General features: G+C 34.7%; 1 protein-coding gene across 2 annotated transcripts; it reads left to right on the forward strand.

Moving 5' to 3' along the window:
* Positions 1–11,293: 11,293 nt before the first annotated feature.
* On the forward strand, positions 11,294–15,340 carry LOC111409180. Of its 2 annotated transcripts, none has more exons than XM_023039164.1 (2): positions 11,294–11,500; positions 12,122–15,340. In XM_023039164.1, the coding sequence occupies exon 2, from the start codon at positions 12,158–12,160 to the stop codon at positions 14,963–14,965; it is 2,808 nt and encodes a 935-aa protein (XP_022894932.1). In that variant the 5' UTR covers positions 11,294–11,500; positions 12,122–12,157; the 3' UTR covers positions 14,966–15,340. The 2 variants fall into 2 exon arrangements, with proteins under 2 accessions (XP_022894932.1, XP_022894931.1); XM_023039163.1 differs by having other exon boundaries at positions 11,295–12,020.
* Positions 15,341–21,100: the final 5,760 nt, after the last annotated feature.

Genomic DNA, 21,100 nt, shown 5'->3' on the forward strand with positions numbered 1-21,100 from the left:
AAAACAATTCGATCTCACAATTGTATAGATTCCGAGGCTTCAATATCCTCGACCAAGTATGAGAAATTAGTTAGACATCTTCAATTTTAGAGCGCAAAAGAGAGAAAAGTGATTTGGGGGTGTTCTTTCACGTTCTAGGGTGAATTAGGGTATTTATGTTGTGAAAAGATTTGTTTCCATATATGGTTGGATGGAAAAAAGGAAATAAAAAATAGTGCCTCGAATTCCGTCCATGCGACCACATGGTATATTTCCATGCTACCGGATGAGACAATAAAAAAGGCTCCAGAAATTGCTAAACCAATTCGTGCGACCGCATGGAAAACGAACCATGCAATCGCATGGTTATACGATTTTCTCTGCCAAATAGCTTTTAGTATTTTGATTATAACTTTCTCTCTTAATATCCGATTGAGGTGATTCACGTTTTTTTGGAAAGCTAACTCAAAAATCTACAACTTTGCTTCAGAACTCATCTTCTAATTCGATCGTCTACCATGTCGAAATTGGGTCCCAATATGATGCTAAAAATCGGTGCATAACCCTTTCGATCGAAAATTGATGTGTGATTATACTTCGACTATATTTCATCTCTTTGACTTCTTTCTTCATCCACTTGACCTCTAAGACTCTTGAATCTTCATTCCATTGTTCGTCTCCCGGTTCAACTTTTGGATATTTGCAATTCAGTCCTTGATCTTTTGATTTCTTTCACTTTGGTCCTTCTTCATTCCTTTCATCTAATTTATGCCATAATCATCCAATTGCGACCTAAATCAAAATATAAGGGTACTCGGACATTTAGGCGTTAATTAATCACAAAAATGAATGTATTAATGGATGTAAAACATGACATTTTACGTATTATCAATACATGTGGCGGTTAGTGATTTGATATATTAATATGGTAATTTTTTTTTATTGTTTTATAAATCAAATCACTAACCGCCACATGTATACCGACTACAAATATCATTATTCAATAATTTTTTATGACTAACTTAAATGGCGATCCTTTGTTTTCTTGCATTATTCGCCATATTTAATTTATTAAAACGAAATTATAGATATATTTTCTTTTTCAAAATTTAGATTTTTATCGAATTTCTATAAAACGTGAATTTTTCAACCTTCGCGATATGTAACACTTGAATTCCTATTGAAGGTGTAAATGTCGGCCTTATACTACTTGAGCAAAGGTCCGAAATGGCTTGCATATTGATGCTATGGACTTTGCCATTTGTACACTAATTTTGACACTTGCATAATGTATGAAAAAAATTGTTTGAAATTTAAATTGTCTAATGTGGTAATGGCATCATTGCCATGTGAAAAGTGTGCACAAAAATGTAAATATAGCAAGGTTCTTGGTATTATTGATGGGTCGAGTTGGATAGGACACTGCAAGAAAAGTCACAAGGCCCGAAGAATTACTTTTTTGTTTTCATTATTATTTGTTTGATTTGATTTTTCAAAAAATAAAAATGGGGGCCTTTTGGGCTCTCTACATTTCAGCCTAATGAATCAATATACCCATCGCAGCATCCCTATAGAACAAGTTAAGCTCACGCCTTCGTTTATATACAAATTTTTAAATAATTTATAATTTCAATCCAAGAAACATTAAGCTCATGTTTGATTTTGATTAAAGTCAAATTTTAATCTAAGTAAAAGCCAAACAATTAATATTAACCACATCTTTCATTGGTCTCACAACTTTTGAACCGCACATTTCAAAGATTTCTATCACAATCTATTAAAAATATATGATTTTAATCCCCACCAAACATCATCTAATTTTAATCATACAATTATTCATTATTATTCACACTCACGTATGATCAATTACTATTTTTCTTTATAAACCATTTATAAATTTGCCCTTAATAACAAGTGATTTATCCAGGAAAGTTCTAAAATTTACTATTTTAGTAGGCTCGTCGAGACAAATTGAACATGATCAATTAAAAAATTCATGAGAAGTAATCACCTCAATGAAATTCAAAAAATGTTAAGTTTCTTCATATATAGTTAATTGGCTGGAGTACAATATTTTATGCATGAAGGAAAAGCCTCTTCATGTGAAAAGCTGAGAAAATCATATGATCAATACAATATCTCACCATAAATTATTTGACTTGTATAACTTAACATATTAATTGAGCTATTTGTGTGATATTTACGAACCTATCATATGCGATATTTATGAACCTATCATTCATAAATAAATAACTTAATATATTAAAATGACTATGAGATCGTCATACGGCATTTTTCAAGTATGAAAATCTTCAAACCTCTTTAAATAATGTTTTTATTAGATTTAATCAAAGATTCCTTGATTTAATTATTTATTTGATCAATAAAATTTAAAATTTAAAATATTTAATTTAATCTATAGAAAGTGGGACCTTCCCATCCTCATGATGAGTCAGATGATTGACCTCGTAAAGTAGGGAATTTGGTGGAGGACTTTTTGGTATAGGACAATTGACAATTCAAGGAAATAGGGAATTATATTATTCTTGATGGCAACCATTCAGTGTGGAAGATTTGAAAATTTGATTCCCTCCCTAGATAATTTGATTAAAAAAGAAATCTTGCAATCTAAGATATTTTCAAATTAAGGAATTTTACAATGCAATTGTTGTACCAACAGAATTTCACATGTTGTAGTGTTGAGTTCAAGCAATAACACAACTGCGAGTTAAGTTAGGGAGTCAAAATCCCATTTTAAAAAGCTATGTGACATCGAATGTTTTCGGGAACACGTATCTTGAAAAAAATTGGCGTTAAAGAATATTAGTGAATCTTTGGAAATGAATAATGACACAATCACCAGAAAAGTTGTGTAATGCATCCAACGTTCAAGATAAAGAATTCACTTTTGAAGAGCAGTTGAATTATTCGACAATCGCTCTTTGTTGCATTATTGTTTGTTGATTGGTTTTGGCTTATTTGATAAATTCAACCTTAGTGCAAAAATAATATCTATTGGACTGAGATAAGAAAACGAGTACTTATTCTCTTTGACCTTATTTGTTTTCAAGTTATGTATTTAACTATTTTCCTTAATTTGAGAGTCTTAATCATACTCAACTGAGAAAGATTATTGGTTTGAATCTTTGTATCTGAATTATGAATTCTATTACACCTTATTTTTCCTTAAATAAGAACGAACACTCTAGTATTTATCCTTAATGTCAATTCCAAATAAATCCAAAAAAAGTTCTCATATAGTCATGAGGGAAAACAAGAGGAAGGAGATGTTAAATTTTAAATGCCAACTAACAAATACTCAACCAACCCTAGGATGTTAATTAAACAAGTCGAGCCATCCGTGCTAGAGTCACTCGAAAAAAATATGGCTCCACTCGCATCCATAAGCTCGCCCAAGATGGGGCTAGCAGCTCACACTTTCTCCCCTTACATGAAAAATTCAGTTCAACTCATCCTATGACTCATCTATAGGATGAGACGAGTCATCGAGCAGCTCACCACACCTAGCATCCCTAACCAACCCTATAAAAAGTGTTACTTATTATTTTCAATCTATCTATCCTTGAAAATTTTTAAAAATGTATGAAGTATCTCAAATATCGCCAATTAGCTGATAAAATGTCTATGATTTGTCTCTATTACTTAAGTAACAAGAAGTATTTCACAATGAATAAGATTTCTTGTACATTATTTGCTTGACATGAAGTTTGACACTTTATTGTTGTCAAATCTTTTCAAAAATGGAATTGGCGGGAAAGTGTGTTTTTTTTTTAAAACTGTCCAATATGATGTCGACACGTGGCACAATGTAAAATTTTATGTCAAACTCGAAGTACTTATAGCACGATTCATTTCACAATAGTATTACATAGCTAGTAATAGCATATAATAAATTATGTAAATTGTGGATGGAATGGCATTTTATTCTTTTGAAGTCTGAAAATTTTAAAAATAAGACTCAAACAGAAAACTGGAAGAGGGCAGACAGAATCTTGGGATATCTGATATCTCACACCCTCATGGAAATTTATACATTGGTTGACCAAATTTTTATTTTATTTAAAAAAATCAATTATATACAAGTAGAAGCCCAACTTGGCTTTAGACCCTACAGCTACAATATTTAATTTTAACTTTTTCATAAAAAAATTCATTTTGTTGTTTCTTTCAATTTAATAATAGTAAAAATCTTAGTCTTCATCTAGTCCGAAGCCAAATGACAAAAGCCTATCAACTACCATGGTCGATAGAACCTTTGTGAATTAATAAATGTTAGGATTACATACAACTAATTTAATAAGTAAGATAGAGAAATTAATCAATATATTAAATTGAATAAGTATAGTTTTTCTTTTAATCTCATGGATAGAGATGTTTTATTTTAGAATTCTATATTTAAATAATTGAAAAGTAATCGTGTTCATTTACAAGTTACAATGACTTCCATGCAAAAGTCACTAAGAAATCAGCTGTGACAATTTGTAGAAATAATCATGTGATTTTTCTAAAGAAAAAAATTTGCTAGCTGCCCTCAAATTTAATTGTGCAATGAATTTTAGAAAACTAAAGTTCAATAAAGGAAAAATATCAATACATTCAACGTAGATGTAAAATTGAGCATCAAATAATAAAACTAATCATTCAAGTTCAAAAATAACTTTTGAATCCCTAAGTTCATTTTGACTTCTCAAAATTGAGGTTTTGAAATTTCGTTTTGACACCTGTTAAGGTATCAAATATGGATTTTGACATATGTACCAACCCCTCACAACAGGGGGGTCCCACGCCGAATTAATAAATCGCAGGTCCCCCTATTGTGAGAGGGTCCGTCAACCTCAGTATACGAGTAGCAAGATCCATCAAATATATCAAGAAGAGTATTTGATTGTGGTTGTGACTTCATTATACTTAAAAGAATAAGAACTTTTACAAAAAAAAAAAATAAGGTGTATGAGGCGTTGTAAAGAAATAAATTAAGTAAATGCATAGTGAATAAATATAATTATAATTGAATGAATAAAATTTGAGAGATTTGATATTTGAGAGTTGAGGGAGAAGTTGCGAAAAAATAGATTGGTCTAATTTTGTCAACATAATGTACACTAATCTAACATTTTGTGATGAACACATATGATATTATATTTAAATAATTCAACCATTGGAATACACTGCAAACATTAAATTATATGGATATTATATTTAAATAATTTAACCGTTAGAATATACTGCCAACATTAAATTATTTGGATCTATTAATAATTGATTTTTTATTTTTTTTATTTTTTTGAGATAGCAAAGTCTTAAATAAACACGTTTAGGTAACTTAGATTTTTATATGAAGTGTTACTTAAAAAAAATAATAAAAAATACTCTTACTTTGCTCTAAAAATTTATTTAACTAGCTTGATTATTTAGAAGAAAACTTTTTAATTTTAGCCAAACATGCAGCCTTTAATAATATATCTGCAGGGCACCGAAAAAAGCTAGTAATCATTCTATAACAATTTATTGATAATAAATTTCAAATTAAAATAGATCGTGCCATCAATATAGTGTTTGCTACTAATAATCTTTGTTCAACGTGCACTAGAGACACTGTTTAAGAAAATATTGCAAAAATATTCGACGGCATCGGCCTTTCTCATAGTCAGAAGATGGATTCTTTCCTTGAGCCTATTGCTTTAGAAGACGATGATACTCTGTCTTGAGCTCTTGTCAATTCGTAAATTTTGTCGACATGAAGACAATACAACTTCTGAATACTTTAGAACTCTTATTCTATGATGTTTAGTGCTCCTTAAACCCAACGCACCTCCTCCTCTACCACCATATTCAATATATTTTTTGATATGTAAGCCCGCATAAAATTTTGTCCAATGTTCATAGAAGTAGTTGATCTTATTTTTGTCATGATCACAAATTTAATAAATTTACACGAGTCGGGTATTTGTTGATTTGCATTGAACATAATTGGACATAAAAACTAACAAAATTCATTGTATGTTGTTTTTTTTAATGGTCTCTAGTGTTTTTTTATTTTTATTTTTAATTTTATTTTTTTTATGACACACTTTATTATTCATTTATCTGTTAAATTGACAGGACTTTCCAACAGGGTCAAGACCTAACTCTAATGGTAAGATCGAACCTTTATATAGTCATTGATATGTGTTCGAATATCTTTGGGGATAAGGGTTAATTTAAAAAGAAAAAATGATTTTCTGACTTAAAAATTATTGATACATGGCTAAATAATGCTGTCTATTTGGCCAAAGCACATTGCACAAACACACATAAATGTTAGCATGAGATCAACAACTACTAGTCCTTCGGGGCATAACCTACTGATGCAAATGATAGGAGTGAGGTAGCCTTAGTCTTGCTGGCAGCCGTAATGTGAGGGTTTTATTCCTGAGATATGGAATTGGACTCTTTGTGGACACCAGTGTACGAACAAACTCTTGTTTTCTGACCTGTTGGGACACATTAAGCGATTTACCTCCCACACGATGCTCCAGAAACGGGGTGGTGGGGACTCTCAAAGTTGGGGTTCAACCTGAGATCAACAACTACTAGAGTGCACTGTACCTGACAAGACTTGATGTATTCTTTGGACACAACATACATAATAACATACTGTCTATAATTGTGACTGTTGCACTAAATATTCCTATACCCAATTAATCTACAAGTACAGATTATTTTTAATAGAATTAATACAAGAGACAACTGTCTTCCTGTGACTTGTTGTTGCCAAAAAATGTTTTCGACGATAGCCAATTACAGGAAGACAACTGTCTTTTTTGTACAAATTTTGTAAAAAAAATTTGTACTTATAACATTGTTCTTCCTGTACCATAGTCTATCCCTTGCTAACACTCTTTCTCGATATTGATGCATTAGACAATTTCTTTGCTTTTATTTGGTTAAACTAATTTTTTTTTTTTTTATAAATTTACTCGATGTAAAAGTAATTTTTACATTCCCATAAAAAATATAACTGAGATTCATATTAAAAAGAAGCAACATTTTTAAAAATATATGAAAAAAAATTCTACTTCAAAATAAATTTAGGCCTTATTTGACCTACATTCTTTCAAAAAAACACATAATTATAAAATAGTGATTTGATATCATTTCAACTACACATTTTTTAATAAAATAATATTACATTCAAATACAAAATTTTTTCTTATTTTTTAACCACATATTTTCTATCAAATACACTATTTAAAAATACATTCTTACGAAAACAACATGACTCAAAGAAGCTTAGGCTCTGTTTGTTTTCCATTAATGTAGGAATGAGAATGAAAAATATAGTTGTTATAGACTCCAGACAAGAGATAAAAATCGAATATGGTGGCTTGATGTGATAGATAATGATCATATTTTTCATTTTAATGGCCAAATATGGAAAACAATCAGTGGCTTAATTTAGAGCATACTTGGTAGATATTTTAATCCAATTAACATCAATTTTTTTATCATTATTTCCTATTCCAATTGTTATTTTTTAATTCTTCTTTCATCGATAGGACCCACTTTATCTCTAACGGTCAAAATACCAATTAATAGAATCTCTACCAAACAAGCACTTAGGCCCCGTTTGGCCCCCATTTTATAGAATTGAAAATGGGTGGAATATTATTTTTTTAAAAAATAAGTAGTTGAAAAAAAAGAAAAATTTTTCGATTTACTTGTAATATTATTTTATGAAAAACTGTGTGATTGAAAATAAGAGAGAGAAAAATATAATGTAATAAAAATTAATTAGGATTAAACGAGAGCTTAGTTTGATGCTTGGTCAAACATATGATTCCTTCTTTTATTAATCCAATTGATACCTCTGTCCAAAAGTAAAAGGCACAGTAGTTGGACTTTTGGACATGAATCAACTTTTACAAGTAAGGTTATCATTTGACTTTGAGCCATTAGTGCAACAATGAAGGGTGTCGAGTAATGGTTGGTCCAAGTCTCCGTGAACAATCATAACAAACTTATTTTATCAATCATCCAATTATTTCAATTGTTGACACAGTCAAGAAATTAGAAGAATATTGTTATATGTACACTACAGTGTACATTTTACTTTACACTTTCTCACGAGACAGTATTTAATTGGATATTTTAAATTTCAAATCGTTTTTCCATTAAATTGACACTTGACAACAATGTAAGTGTTAAACAATATGTCAAAAATCAGTGTACAAATAAAAAAGTACATGAAAGTCAATTGTCATTTCCTGAGATATGGAATTCAACTCTTTATGGGCACAAGTGTACGGGCAAATTCTTGTTCCTTGACCTGTTGGGGCACATTAAGCGATTAACCTCCTCCACTATATTCCAGGAGCAGGACGGTGGAGGTCCTCAAGATTGGGGTTCAACCTAAAATCAACGACTACTAGAGTGCATTGTGCTTGATAGAACTTGATGTATTAAAAAAGGTTGAACCCCAACCTTAAGGGTCCCCCACTGCCCCTATCCTGGAGCATCGTAAGGGAGGTAAATCGCAGGTTATGCCTCTAAGGGTACAGGGTGGAAGGCTGCTTGTACACTTGCACTTACCCAAGAGCCAAATCCATATTTCAGGATTCGAACCCTTGACGCGACAGTCTCAAACAAAGTTGGATTTCTCCACCCTCCCCTTTTATCACTTGGAGATGTGCCCTTGGGGCAACTTGATGTATTCTTTGGACACAACATACATAATAACATACTATTTATAATTGTGACTGTTGCACTAAATATTCCTATACCCAATTAATCTGCAAGTACAGATTATTTTTAATAGAATTAATACAAGAGACAACTGTCTTCTTGTGATTTGTTGTTGCCAAAAATTATTTTCGACGATAGCCAATTACAGAATTTTGTAAAAAAAAATTTGTATTTATAACATTGTTCTTCCTGTACAGTAGTCTATCCCTTGCTAACACTCTTTCTCGATATAGATGCATTAGACAATTTCTTTGCTTTTATTTGGTTAAACTAAAAAAAAAAAATTATAAATTTACTCGATGTAAAAGTAATTGTTACATTCCCATAAAAAATATAACTAAGATTCATATTAAAAAGAAGAAGCAACATTTTTAAATATATCTGAAAAAAATTCTACTTCAAAATAAATTTAGGCCTTATTTAACCTACATTCTTTCAAAAAAAAAACACATAATTATAAAATAGTGATTTGATATAATTTAAACTACACATTCTTCAATAAAATAATATTACATTTAAATACAAAATTTTTTCTTATTTTTTAACCATATATTTTCTATCAAATACACTTTTTAAAAATGCATTCTTACGAAAACAACATGACTCAAACAAGCTTAGGCTTTGTTTGTTTTCCATTAATGTAGGAATGAGAATGAAAAATATATTCGTTACGGACCCCAGACAAAATATTTATTATTTTCCTCAATTATTTATTTTAACTAACTTTTCTCTAAATTATTTCATTATTTTCTTACATTGAAAATTGAAATACTTTAAATGCATTTTTCGATTTTTAAATTAAAACGCTAATTTAACAGTCTCTTAGAGATGTTCTTACAACTTCTATTTGTTGTGATACCAGGTTGAAGAACCTTATATAATCATTTAAACGTTGTGTGACGAAAAAATATTTTATTTAATTTTTTTTTTTTGTATTTTAGCTTCAACAAAATTTCCACCTGCCAATCAAGTAATATTTATAATCCTCGTAGCCATGTCGAATGCAAGGACTTTTATTGTTTCAAGGTCTATTTTAAATAGTAAAAGATATATTATACAAAAATAGAGTGGACCAAGGTCTTCTTTGGCCTAAAAATCTGATATGATGAACGCCCGGAATTATATCAAGAAGGTATTTTTTACAAATCAGAAGGTCCAAATTTCACGGAGCTCTATGCTAGTCCTATTTCAATAGAGTAGGGTGCATTATAATTACCGTGAGACCTTAGTTTGATGAGGATTAAACGATAGCTTAGTTTGATGCTTGGTCAAACATATGATTCCTTCTTTTATTCATCCAATGATGCCTCTGTCCAAAAGTAAAAGGCACAATAGTTGGACTTCTGGACATGAATCAACTTTTACAAGTAAGGTTATCATTTGACTTTAAGCCATTAGTGCAACAATGAAGGGTGTCGAGTAATGGTTGGTCCAAGTCTCCGTGAACAATCATAACAAACTTATTTTATCAATCATCCAATTATTTCAATTGTTGACACAGTCAAGAAATTAGAAGAATATTGTTACATGTATACTACGGTGTACATTTTACTTTACACTTTCTCACAAGACAATATTTAATTGGATATTTTAAATTTCAAATCGTTTTTCTATTAAATTGACACTTGACAACAATGTAAGTGTTAAACAACATGTCAAAAATCAGTGTACAAATAGAAAAGTACATGAAAGTCAATTGTCATTTCCTTCAAATTTGTCACGGGATATAAAATCACGTTTTTTAAAATATTTCAAGAAACACGAATTATTACTTATTTATCATCCCTCGTTCATATTTATTTATAAATATTTTTTAAAGGCGCGTAATTAATTTTTCAATCTCAAGCATTTAGATAATTTGTTCTTCCTTTATAACGAATGATCAGTCTCAAATATCCTTTTTTTTTTTTTCAATTTGTGTGTCGGTATTTTTTTTAATTAGATTATAAGTTGTGATTTTTAGTTAAAAAAAATATGTTGATAAGGAGAATAAAATTGACTTTTTAATAAACTTATTATCAAAACAACAAAACTGTTAATACAGTTGAATTGTACAAAGAACTTTACAGATGACGTAACATCATTTTAACGGTTGGATTAACAAAAATGGTGTGTGATTTTGCCATCTATAATTTTTGTAAACCAAGTCGTGAACCAAATGGTATATGTAGCATTTCTCTTATAAAAAAATATTGAATAATATTACTTATACAAAATGAAGTTATATAATAATTTACATACAGATAACGTATCAAAAAAGAGTAGAGAACTTTTTTTTATTTGATTCAAAAAATTTTGATCAAATCTTGCCCATGTTTGGCCCCCATTATTCAGGATTATAATTTTTGGAATAACATATTTTTGGAGAATGTGTGGTTGAAAAAAAAAGATAAATTCAATTTACGTATAAGATTATTTTATGAAAAATTGCATCGTTGAAAATTAGGAAGAGAAAATTATAATGTGAAATGATGGGCAAAAAGGTTATTATTGGTATGTAGTACAATTGGGAATTAATTACTAACACAGTGAACTGTGAAGCTCGATTATTTTTCAACGGGAATTTTTTATTTCCTCAATTTTCAAACATTTTGTGATGTAAATGCATTTGCATTGTTGTTGGGTTCTCTCTTTGGCTAGCAGAAAAGCTAGAGAGGGAAAGATAGGAGAGAGAAAACAAAGCTCATCAGGTGTTTGAAGAAAGGAGTAGGGGTTCTTCTTCCGTTAAATGTACTAGCTAGAGACAGTCTCTTCAAAGAATTTTGTTTTAATTTTGGTGCGTCAAAGTATTTCTCTTTCACATTCAATTCTTTGGGATCTGGTTGTTGTGTATATGTGCTTTTTCTTGGTTTCTCCTTGTCGGGTTTTTGCGAAAATTTCTGTTAAAGATTGAACCTTTGGATACTCTGTTTCTTGAATATCTTGTCGATTCTTGTGTGGTTTTTCTTTTCTTGATTTGCAATTTTTCTTTACTGTTCGAAGTGAAATACTAAATTCACTGGATTTCACACTTCAATCCCAAAGTCTCTGAATACAATTTACCCTTTTACTCCTACTCTGTTGTCCTCATCTAAACCTAATCTTCAGGAAAGCTCAAATCTGGGGTTTTCATGGTCTGGTCCAATTTTAATTAGTTCTCTTTTCAGTCAATGTCAAAACAGTATACGTCTATTAAATTTTTGAAAAATGAATTAAAAGGGTTCTTTTCGCTATGGGGTTCTGATTTTTGAAACCGAAGGTTTATTCTGGTGGAAGCTTTTTTAAGCTTTAATTCCTTTTGCTTTTTGGAGATTAAGGTTTGAATTGAGTCCCCTTTTCTGTGGTTTCTTGTTAGATGAGCTAAACTAAACCCCTTTGATTGATTATTTTTTCTGACCATCTCTCATACTCTTATCAGATTGATTTTACAGTAGAAAGGGGGAAAAAAGCTTTGATGCATATCTCACTTTGGAAGCCATTATCGCACTGTGCTGCTCTAATCTTGGACAAAAAGAGCAGAAGAAAAGATGACTCTGATCACTCAACAGAAGAAATCAAGAGAAACCCTTTAATTCTGAGGAAATTGCAAGAGCATAGGCTGATGGAGGCTCTTGAAGAAGCATCTGAAGTTGGATCTCTTGTTAAATCCCAAAACATTGATTCTGATTCCATGGTCAATCAAGATGAGGCTTTGGGCCGATCACGATCACTTGCTCGACTAAATGGACAGGCAGAGTTCCTTAGAGCCACTGCCATTGCAGCTGAGCGCACATTCTGTTCTTGTGACTCCATTCCTGAGCTTGTAGAGGCATTCTCTAAGTTCCGCACGATGTATCCTAAGTATCAGTCATCGGAGAGGATTGATCAGCTGAGGGCAGATGAGTACTCACATCTCTCTGTTGCCAATTCAAAGGTATGTCTTGACTACTGTGGGTTTGGATTGTTTTCATTGCTACAAACAGTTCATTATTGGGAATCGTCTACATTTAGCTTGTCTGAGATTACTGCAAATTTGGGAAATCACGCTTTATATGGGGGAGCTGAGAAAGGCACCATTGAACATGATATAAACACGAGAATAATGGACTATTTGAATATCCCTGAGAATGAGTATGGCCTTGTATTTACTGTAAGTCGTGGCTCAGCCTTTAAACTGTTAGCTGAATCCTATCCATTTCAAACGAACAAAAGGTTGTTGACCATGTTTGATCATGATAGCCAGTCTGTGAATTGGATGGCTCAGAGTGCTAGAGAGAAAGGTGCCAAAGTTAATAGCGCATGGTTTAAATGGCCTTCTCTCAAGCTCTGTTCGACTGATCTGAGGAAACAAATTTTGAACAAACGGAAGAGGAAGAAAGACTCCGCTGTTGGCCTTTTTGTTTTCCCTGTGCAGTCCAGAGTTACAGGTATGAAGTACTCGTATCAATGGATGGCCCTGGCTCAACAGAACAACTGGCATGTTTTGCTTGATGCTGGGTCATTGGGCCCAAAGGACATGGATTCCCTTGGATTATCTTTGTTTCGACCAGATTTCATTATCACTTCTTTCTACAGAGTGTTTGGCTATGACCCTACTGGATTTGGATGTCTTTTAATCAAGAAATCTGTGATGTCAAGCCTTCAGAATCAGTCTGGTCATGCTGGGTCGGGTATAGTGAAAATTACTCCTGTGTTTCCTCTGTACTTGAGCGATTCAATGGATAATTTTCCCGGATTTGTTGAGGACGAAGAAGTCAGTGGGGATGAAGTCAACTCGGAAACTCGTCCAGTGTCTCAGTTGCCTGCCTTTTCTGGTGCTTTCACATCTGCACAGGTGAGGGATGTATTTGAAAATGAGATGGAGCATGATAACAGTTCTGATAGGGATGGGACAAGCACTATTTTTGAGGAAACAGAGAGTATTTCTGTTGGGGAGGTAATGAAAAGCCCTGTCTTTAGTGAAGATGAATTGTCGGATAACTCACCGTGGATTGATTTGGGTCAGAGTCCACTTAGTTCTGGTAAAGCTGGTCAGTTCAACAAACTCAGCGTGGCCTCTCCATCACCACCAGTTTGGTTCTCTGGCAGAAAAGCTCGTCAGCAAATTTCTCCGAAAGCACTATCAAGCAGCCAGATGTTTGACAAGGAATTGAATCCAGGACATCATGTTGACCACCATGTATTATCATTTGATGCAGCTGTTCGATCAGTATCTCAAGAATTGGACCATTTTAAGGAGATTCCTGAAGAAGAACAAATTACTGAAAGAAATGAGGCTTTGAGAGAATGTAGAACTCCAGACTATCATCATTTTCAGGAAATTGAAGAAGAAACCGATACCAACAAACCACTGGATTCTGCTGTGAATGGATACGGTCCCAACAACTTATCTTCTGCTTCTAATCATATAAGCATTCAGAGTGGCTCAGCTTCAGAGATATTCCCCGCTACAAAGGAAAGTGCGATAAGACGAGAGACAGAAGGTGAGTTTAGGTTGCTGGAAAGGAGAGAGAGGAGTAGAATTGCAGGTGGTAGATTTTTTGGCATAGAAGAGACGGAGCAGCCTGGAAGCAGGGGAAGAAGGGTATCCTTCAGCACTGAAGACAATAACAGAGCTTGTCTTAGCCATACTCTGGAGCCAGGAGAATTATCAGCCACCAGCCTCGACGATGAGGATTACCTTAGTAATGGGGAAGGTGAACAAGAGCTGGGCAGGACTGAACCCGAGTTAATCTGTAAGCATCTTGATCACATAAACATGTTGGGTCTCAACAAGACAACCTCGCGACTCCGATTCCTGATTAATTGGCTTGTAACTTCATTGCTTCAGTTGAGATTCCCGGGTTCAAACGGAAAGGACAGTGTACCACTTGTTCAGATCTATGGCCCGAAAATTAAATATGAAAGAGGTGCAGCTGTTGCATTCAATGTGAGGGACAGAAACCGGGCTATGATTAGTCCAGAAGTTGTTCTGAAGCTGGCCGAGTCACAGGGTATCTCTCTTGGTGTTGGCATTCTCAGTCACATTCGGATTCTGGATAGCTCCAAACAGCAACAAGGATCTTCGAGTCTTGAGGATACAACCCTTTGCAAGCCAATGGAAAATGGCAGACAAGATGGTAAAAGCGGATTTGTTAGATTTGAGGTTGTCACTGCTTCTCTTGGCTTTTTGTCCAATTTCAACGATGTTTATAAGTTGTGGGAATTCGTGGCTAAATTTCTTGATCCAGCCTTTGTCAAAGGGGGAGTCCTTGCGCCTGTTGCAGAAGAGGTAGAAGCATGAGGCCTGAAACTTGTGTTACTGTTCTATATTTCCTTTACCCATTACAAGGGGGAGAAGCAGAGATGTATTGCCAGTCGATGGTTCAATATCAGGGGCAAATGGTTCATTTCAGGAACGGCAGACGATTCAAGTGTAAGAGAAACAAAAGATGGAAACGTTTTGGATAGATTTCTTTTGCCCCTCTTCCTCCAAGTAGATGGCTCGTTCATTTGCTTGGAATTTTTGCTTTTACCTTCTGGGGTTTTGTAGAGTTAGTGTTAGAAATATATTTTGTCTCAAATGGTAATGAAGAATTAGAGCAGATATAAATGCGTGTAATAGCTTGTTATTGACCAAAGTAATCTGATGGACAAAAATCTTCTAATTTTGCTTGCTTCAGGTTATTATAAACAGTATTTTTAGTTGAAGAAAACAGGGCTTGAAAGAATGAACAGCAAGGTGAAACTTTTGAGATTGTCAAAACGAGGTCAATTATTTGTTGATCTTAAGAAAATGGATTAAAATGCAAGTCAGAGTGCCATTTCCATTGTTGTTTTCTTTTGATCTTTCACTTGGAATGCCAGTAGTGGCAGTCATTGGATTACTCTCTCTCTCTCTCTCTCTCTCTCTCACTGCGTTTCTTTTAGTTCTCATGGTTTTGATTTTAAGAGGGCTCAATCTAGGACTTAATATTGGTCGAGGAAATATGTGAATTCGTAATCTTTTTACAGGAAATATTTTCGATATTTTTGTTATAGATATATTGAGAGCATGCCTCGAAAGTTTAGTTGAAATTGGATAATCCAAGTTTAAATAAACAACACATTGAAATCTCATATTGCTCTCATACTTTCAATGTGGGATCCAAACAATAAGTCTTTCAATTAGAATCATGACAAATTATCATGCTCCGCAATCCCCTATTGCACATCAGGCTGACTTTCCACTGGCTCATGACTAGTCCCAAATAAACGCTACTATGCTGCAATTTCAATTGAGAGACGTGATGTCTACTCTAATAGTAATGTTATAGATCTTGAGGACCTAAAAAATTAGTAGTTGAGGTTGAAGATCTCGAGTCTATATAAATAACGAAATCTTACATTTTCGATGTGAGATTCAAGTCCATACCTTTCACCTTGAGTTGAAAATCATGACAATTTTAGCCAAGTAATCCAAATGGCAAATAGGTGACCAACAATGAATCGTTAGTGGTCGATTTGAAATTTATTACAAATTTCAATGACCGCTAGTGAATTAACACATAATATTTACCTAAAAATTTCCTGCAACCTCCGGTTGTTCCATGACTCTTCGGCTTCACACTTTATTAAGGGATGTGTTATCCCACATCGGTTAAATACCGAAATAAATATGCATTTATAAAGATTTTGGATTTCTCCACTTAATAAGATCAACCTTATTAAGATGGACCTCAAGTCTTAATATAATATCAAAGTCACCCCGTGGATTCCAATATTGGTCTGTTCAAAATAAGCCACCATCTTGAGAGGGCAAAAAATTCCAGACTGAGATCGAGCGACTTTAAGACCAAGGAAATATTTCATTTTACCCAAATCCTTAATTTTAAAATGGTCATCAAGGGATTTTTTGAGAGCAGTTATGGCAAAGAGATCATTGCCTGCAATCAAAATGTCATCAACATAAACTAGAACGACAGTTAGAGATGAGCCAATAGTCCGAGTAAAAAGTGAGTGAACAGCAGCAGACTAAGTAAAACCATCAGATAATTAGACAGAGAAAAAGCTTCGAGTACCAATTTCGAGAGACTTGCTTAAGACCATATAGACTTAAGTAAACGACAAACACGAGTCTCCCCCTATTGACCATACCCGGGAGGGAGCGTCATATAGACCTCCTCTTCCAAATCACCATGAAGAAATACATTATTAGCGTTAAGTTGATGAAGACGCCAATTGCGGGCTGCTGCAATAGCTAAGACACAACGAACAGTAACAAGTTTAGCTACTGGGGCAAAGGTGTCATGGTAATCATGGCCCTCTACCTGAGTATAGCCCTTAGCTTCCAACCGAGCCTTATGTCTTTCAATGGAACTATCTACATAGAGCTTTGATTTAAAGACCCATTTACAGCCAATAGGTTTCTTATCAGAAGGGAGAGGTGTAAGAATCCAAGTATTATTAGCTTCAAGGGCTCAAATCTCAATCTGTATTGCATCATGCCAATAGGGATGCTAGACAGCTTGAAAATATCGAGTCGGATAATATGATTGTGATAAGGCAGAAAGAAAGGTGAAGTGGTCAGGGAAAATTTATGATATAAAACAAAATGACATAAGGAATGAGTCATACCTGAAGGTGCATCAAGGACAGTGGGAGGTGTTACAGATGAAGACGATGGTAGCGTAGGGCAAATATAGTCAGCTAGATGAAGGGAATGTTGTATAGTACGTCGAGGGCTAATGGGGAGAGAAGAGGACTCAGAGGGTGGTGGAGGACGGGGGGATGATGTTGGCGGAATAGGAGGAGGTGATGCTAGTGGAAGCGGTAGAGGAGGAGGTGATGCTAGCGGAATAGCAGGATCAGCAATGGGAAGAGGTAAGACTAGGGGTGATAGGGGAGGTTGGGGTTATAGTTTGAAGGGGAAAACATGTTTGATAAAAGTGACATCCCTAGACATGATAATTTTCTTGTCCTCTAAGTCATAAACTCGGTATGTGCTATGAGAAGGTGGATATCCTAGAAAGACACAGGGACGAGCACGGGATTGTAACTTGTCATGATGAGTAGAAGTGGTATGGGCATAGCATAGGCAACCGAACACCTGCAAATGATCATAACAAGGTGGGGTGTGATAAAGACACTGAAAGGGAGGAATATGTTGAAGTGAGGACGATGGAATGCGATTGATAAGATATGCGGCTGTGAGGACGCATTCACCCCAAGAGGAGAGTGGAAGGTTTGCTTGAAAGCGTAGACATCGAGCCACATTTAACATGTGGCGGTGTTTGCGCTCAGCAATACCATTCTGTTGTGGTGTTTCCACACAGTATATTCATGAATAGCACCTTGCTCAAAGAAAAAATCTTGAGTAGTACAAGCAATGAATTCTTGGCCATTATTGGTGCGTATGTGACGTATCTTAGAATTAATTTGGGTGTGGATCATAGAAAAGAACGCACGGAGACAAGCCAAGGCTTCAAATTTGAAACGCATTAAGGACACCCATGTGGCCTGATTGCATTCATCCACTATAGCTAAAAAATAATGTGCACCTGTAAGAGAGGCAATGTGATAACTAACCCAAATGTCACAAAAAATGCAATCAAAAGGCATCAAACTTTTATTAGGAATCGATTGAAAAGGAAACCGAGTATGTTTTCCACGAGTACATATGTCGCAATGAGCAATGTTTTGAGGACGAGAAATAAAACAAGGAATATTATGTAATAAGGGGTGACCCAAACGTTGATGCCATGTATTAAAAGAGATAGTGCTTGATGCTTGGAGAGTGGTGGTGGGAGCATGCTTGAAGTAGTATAATCTGTTACGCTCTTCACCCACACCAATTAACATCTTCGTGGTTAGGTCGTGAAAAGCGCAGAAAGTGGAGAAAAATGTCACAGCACAATTAAGAGATTTCGTTAGTTGACTGATAGTTAATAAATTGAATTTAAAATCTAGAATGGATAAGACATTAGAAAGAATTAAATTATGAGTTAAAGGGACATCACCTATGGAAGATATAGGGGCATGTGCAACTGGAAATAAAAGGGGGGCAAGTAGATGATTTTAAATTGGTGAGGGATGAAGATGCAATATGATGGGTGGCACCACTATTTATTACCCGGGGGGCGGGATTTGGGAAAAATTGGATGGAGGGCGGGACTCACCTTCAAATGCCATGGAAGTGGGTTTTAATAGCTCCCGTAATTGGTTGTATTGCTCGGTAGAGAGACTTGGGGCGACACTCACGGTGGAGGAACTTTGATCGACGGTGACCTGTGCACCGCCATATGTAATTATGCCGTCTATCCCTTCAATTTCTGTGCATATATCTTTTATTTCAGCTGTTCCTCCGTGTTTTACAAAATTGTTGTCTTATGTATGTGCATATTCAATTTAGCCCACCTTTTAATTCTCAAAGCAGCATCTAATTTTTAATTTTAGCTGCCGACTTCTCTCTCTACTTGTGTGTTTCTGTGAGTACAAGATACTTAATTCAGCCGCCCACTTTTCCTTCTCTTTTCTCCAAGCTGGCGATCCCAATGTGTAAATCTATATCATAATTCAGCAGCCTCAATCCTTGATTTTTTCTATCTGCTGGTACCTTTTTTTGTATCAGTTTTCATGTGTATCTACAGAGAGCCCGAGGAAGCCAAGATTGATCTAGTGGTCAGATTCCTGATGCTCTGATACCAAGTTAGAATTTGACACGATATAAATTTTGTGAATGAAGAATAATTCTCATTATTGTGATGGACTCGTGACTATTCTTTTATAGTACAATGAGTATATATCTAATCTAGGAAAGTAAAACAATTATAATAAGACAATGTAATTAACAAGGAAAATAAATATTCTTAGATGCCGAAATATTCAATACACTTTACGCACAGAATTCAGACCATTTTCAATCCTGATGATGCAAGTAAAAGTATGCACATGTTCTTCATCATCTTCAAACCATCACTCGCCATGGACGAAAATTTGCGAACTCAAGATTAGACCCAAAAACCTCTCTTAAACTCTCAAATATCTCAAACTCTTTAAAAACATTCAGTTTCTACCATATATTTCAAGAAAAAATAAAACTCAACCTCAACAACAGTAGTGATCAAGAAAAAGTTAGTCTCCTAGTTGTAGTCCGATACCCAAGAGCTGTTTCGAGGTACTTTGGGATAGAAATGACCTGAAACTTGACTCTATTGAAGGTGTTGACCTCGTTTTCGGTTGGGGCCACGAGGACAACAGATGCTGGACCCACCTGCGCATACGCTGGCATAGTCCAACACGCTTAGACACGTGGACGATCTGGAACAGTCGGATATAGGGTGTGGGAGTGGCTAAAAGGCGCAGGATGGCAACGTTCGAAATTCGACAAGATAGTGGTGGAATGATTGTACAATAATTACCAATCGTGTTGGTAGAATGTGTATGTAATCTCGATTGTATCGCAAGAAAGTAAAAGAGAGAGAGTGTCGGTCTTGTATTGAATCTTGCATTAGCCTTACAATTGGTGCATGGGGAAGTATTTATAGTAATACAACTTGAATCGTGGCCCTCGATTGGGAGTATACGTGGCCTCATCTCGTTAATTTACATATCCAATCCTAGGCATCATTTTTGACTACCTAGCCTGCTATACATTTATTAATTGGCATAGCCGCCGTTATATTTAATAAGACAAGACACTTGCACTCTAGATGGACGTCCCATCAATCATTAGAAGAGGATTCTTTTGTAAGACCGAATCTCTAGAGAGAGGTGATGTCGAAAGTGCTTTGGAGTGTCTGGCTTTGGCATAGGGGCCTTGGTATGGACCACCTCGGCCAATGTACCTCGATCTTCAACTAGTTGGGCCACGTTAGAGATGTTGCTTTTGGATGTTGTGTGTTCTTCGTTGGGCTTAGGGCCCCAGCCACCATGCCAAGTAGTTCGTCTAGGTAGGCCAAGGGTTCCAGTGGTTTGGCTGAGTGTATCAATACGTAATAATAGTCCCCAAGTCTGGGCATAGTTATTTATGTAATGCGTGGACTTCGAGTAAAGTCCTCTATTTTCATTAGGTAAAAATTGAAAAAAAAAAATTGAACCCTAAATAATAGTCCCCCAATTCCAAGTATAGATATTTATGTCATGATTGAAGTTAAAATCTTGTATTGTCGCGTCAGGACGAGTACCTGAAGTTTGCTGTTATAGTGTTTAGTTATGAGCCGAGGTAGAAAATCTGTGCTGTCGAGGCTCATCATGTTTGTTTGCTAAAAACAATTTTGCGTATGCCAAACCACTGAGACTGACAATTGTGTTAGAGCTAAAATTGTCGCTTTGAAGTTGAGGCACGCTAGTATCTGAACTTCCAAAGTAGAACGGGTGTTGGCAGCCGAGGCAGTTGCAAATTGAACTGCCAAGGCTGGTTATGTTATAGCTAAATTTGTTACGAGGCCGAGGCAGGAGT

The sequence above is a fragment of the Olea europaea genome, chromosome 14, assembly GCF_002742605.1.
Source record: "Olea europaea var. sylvestris chromosome 14, O_europaea_v1, whole genome shotgun sequence".
NCBI lineage: Eukaryota > Viridiplantae > Streptophyta > Magnoliopsida > Lamiales > Oleaceae > Olea > Olea europaea.

Excerpts from the sequence above, each read along its gene's own strand:
- LOC111409180 (XM_023039164.1), top strand. The coding sequence starts at position 12,158 with ATGCATATCTCACTTTGGAAGCCATTATCGCACTGTGCTGCTCTAATC.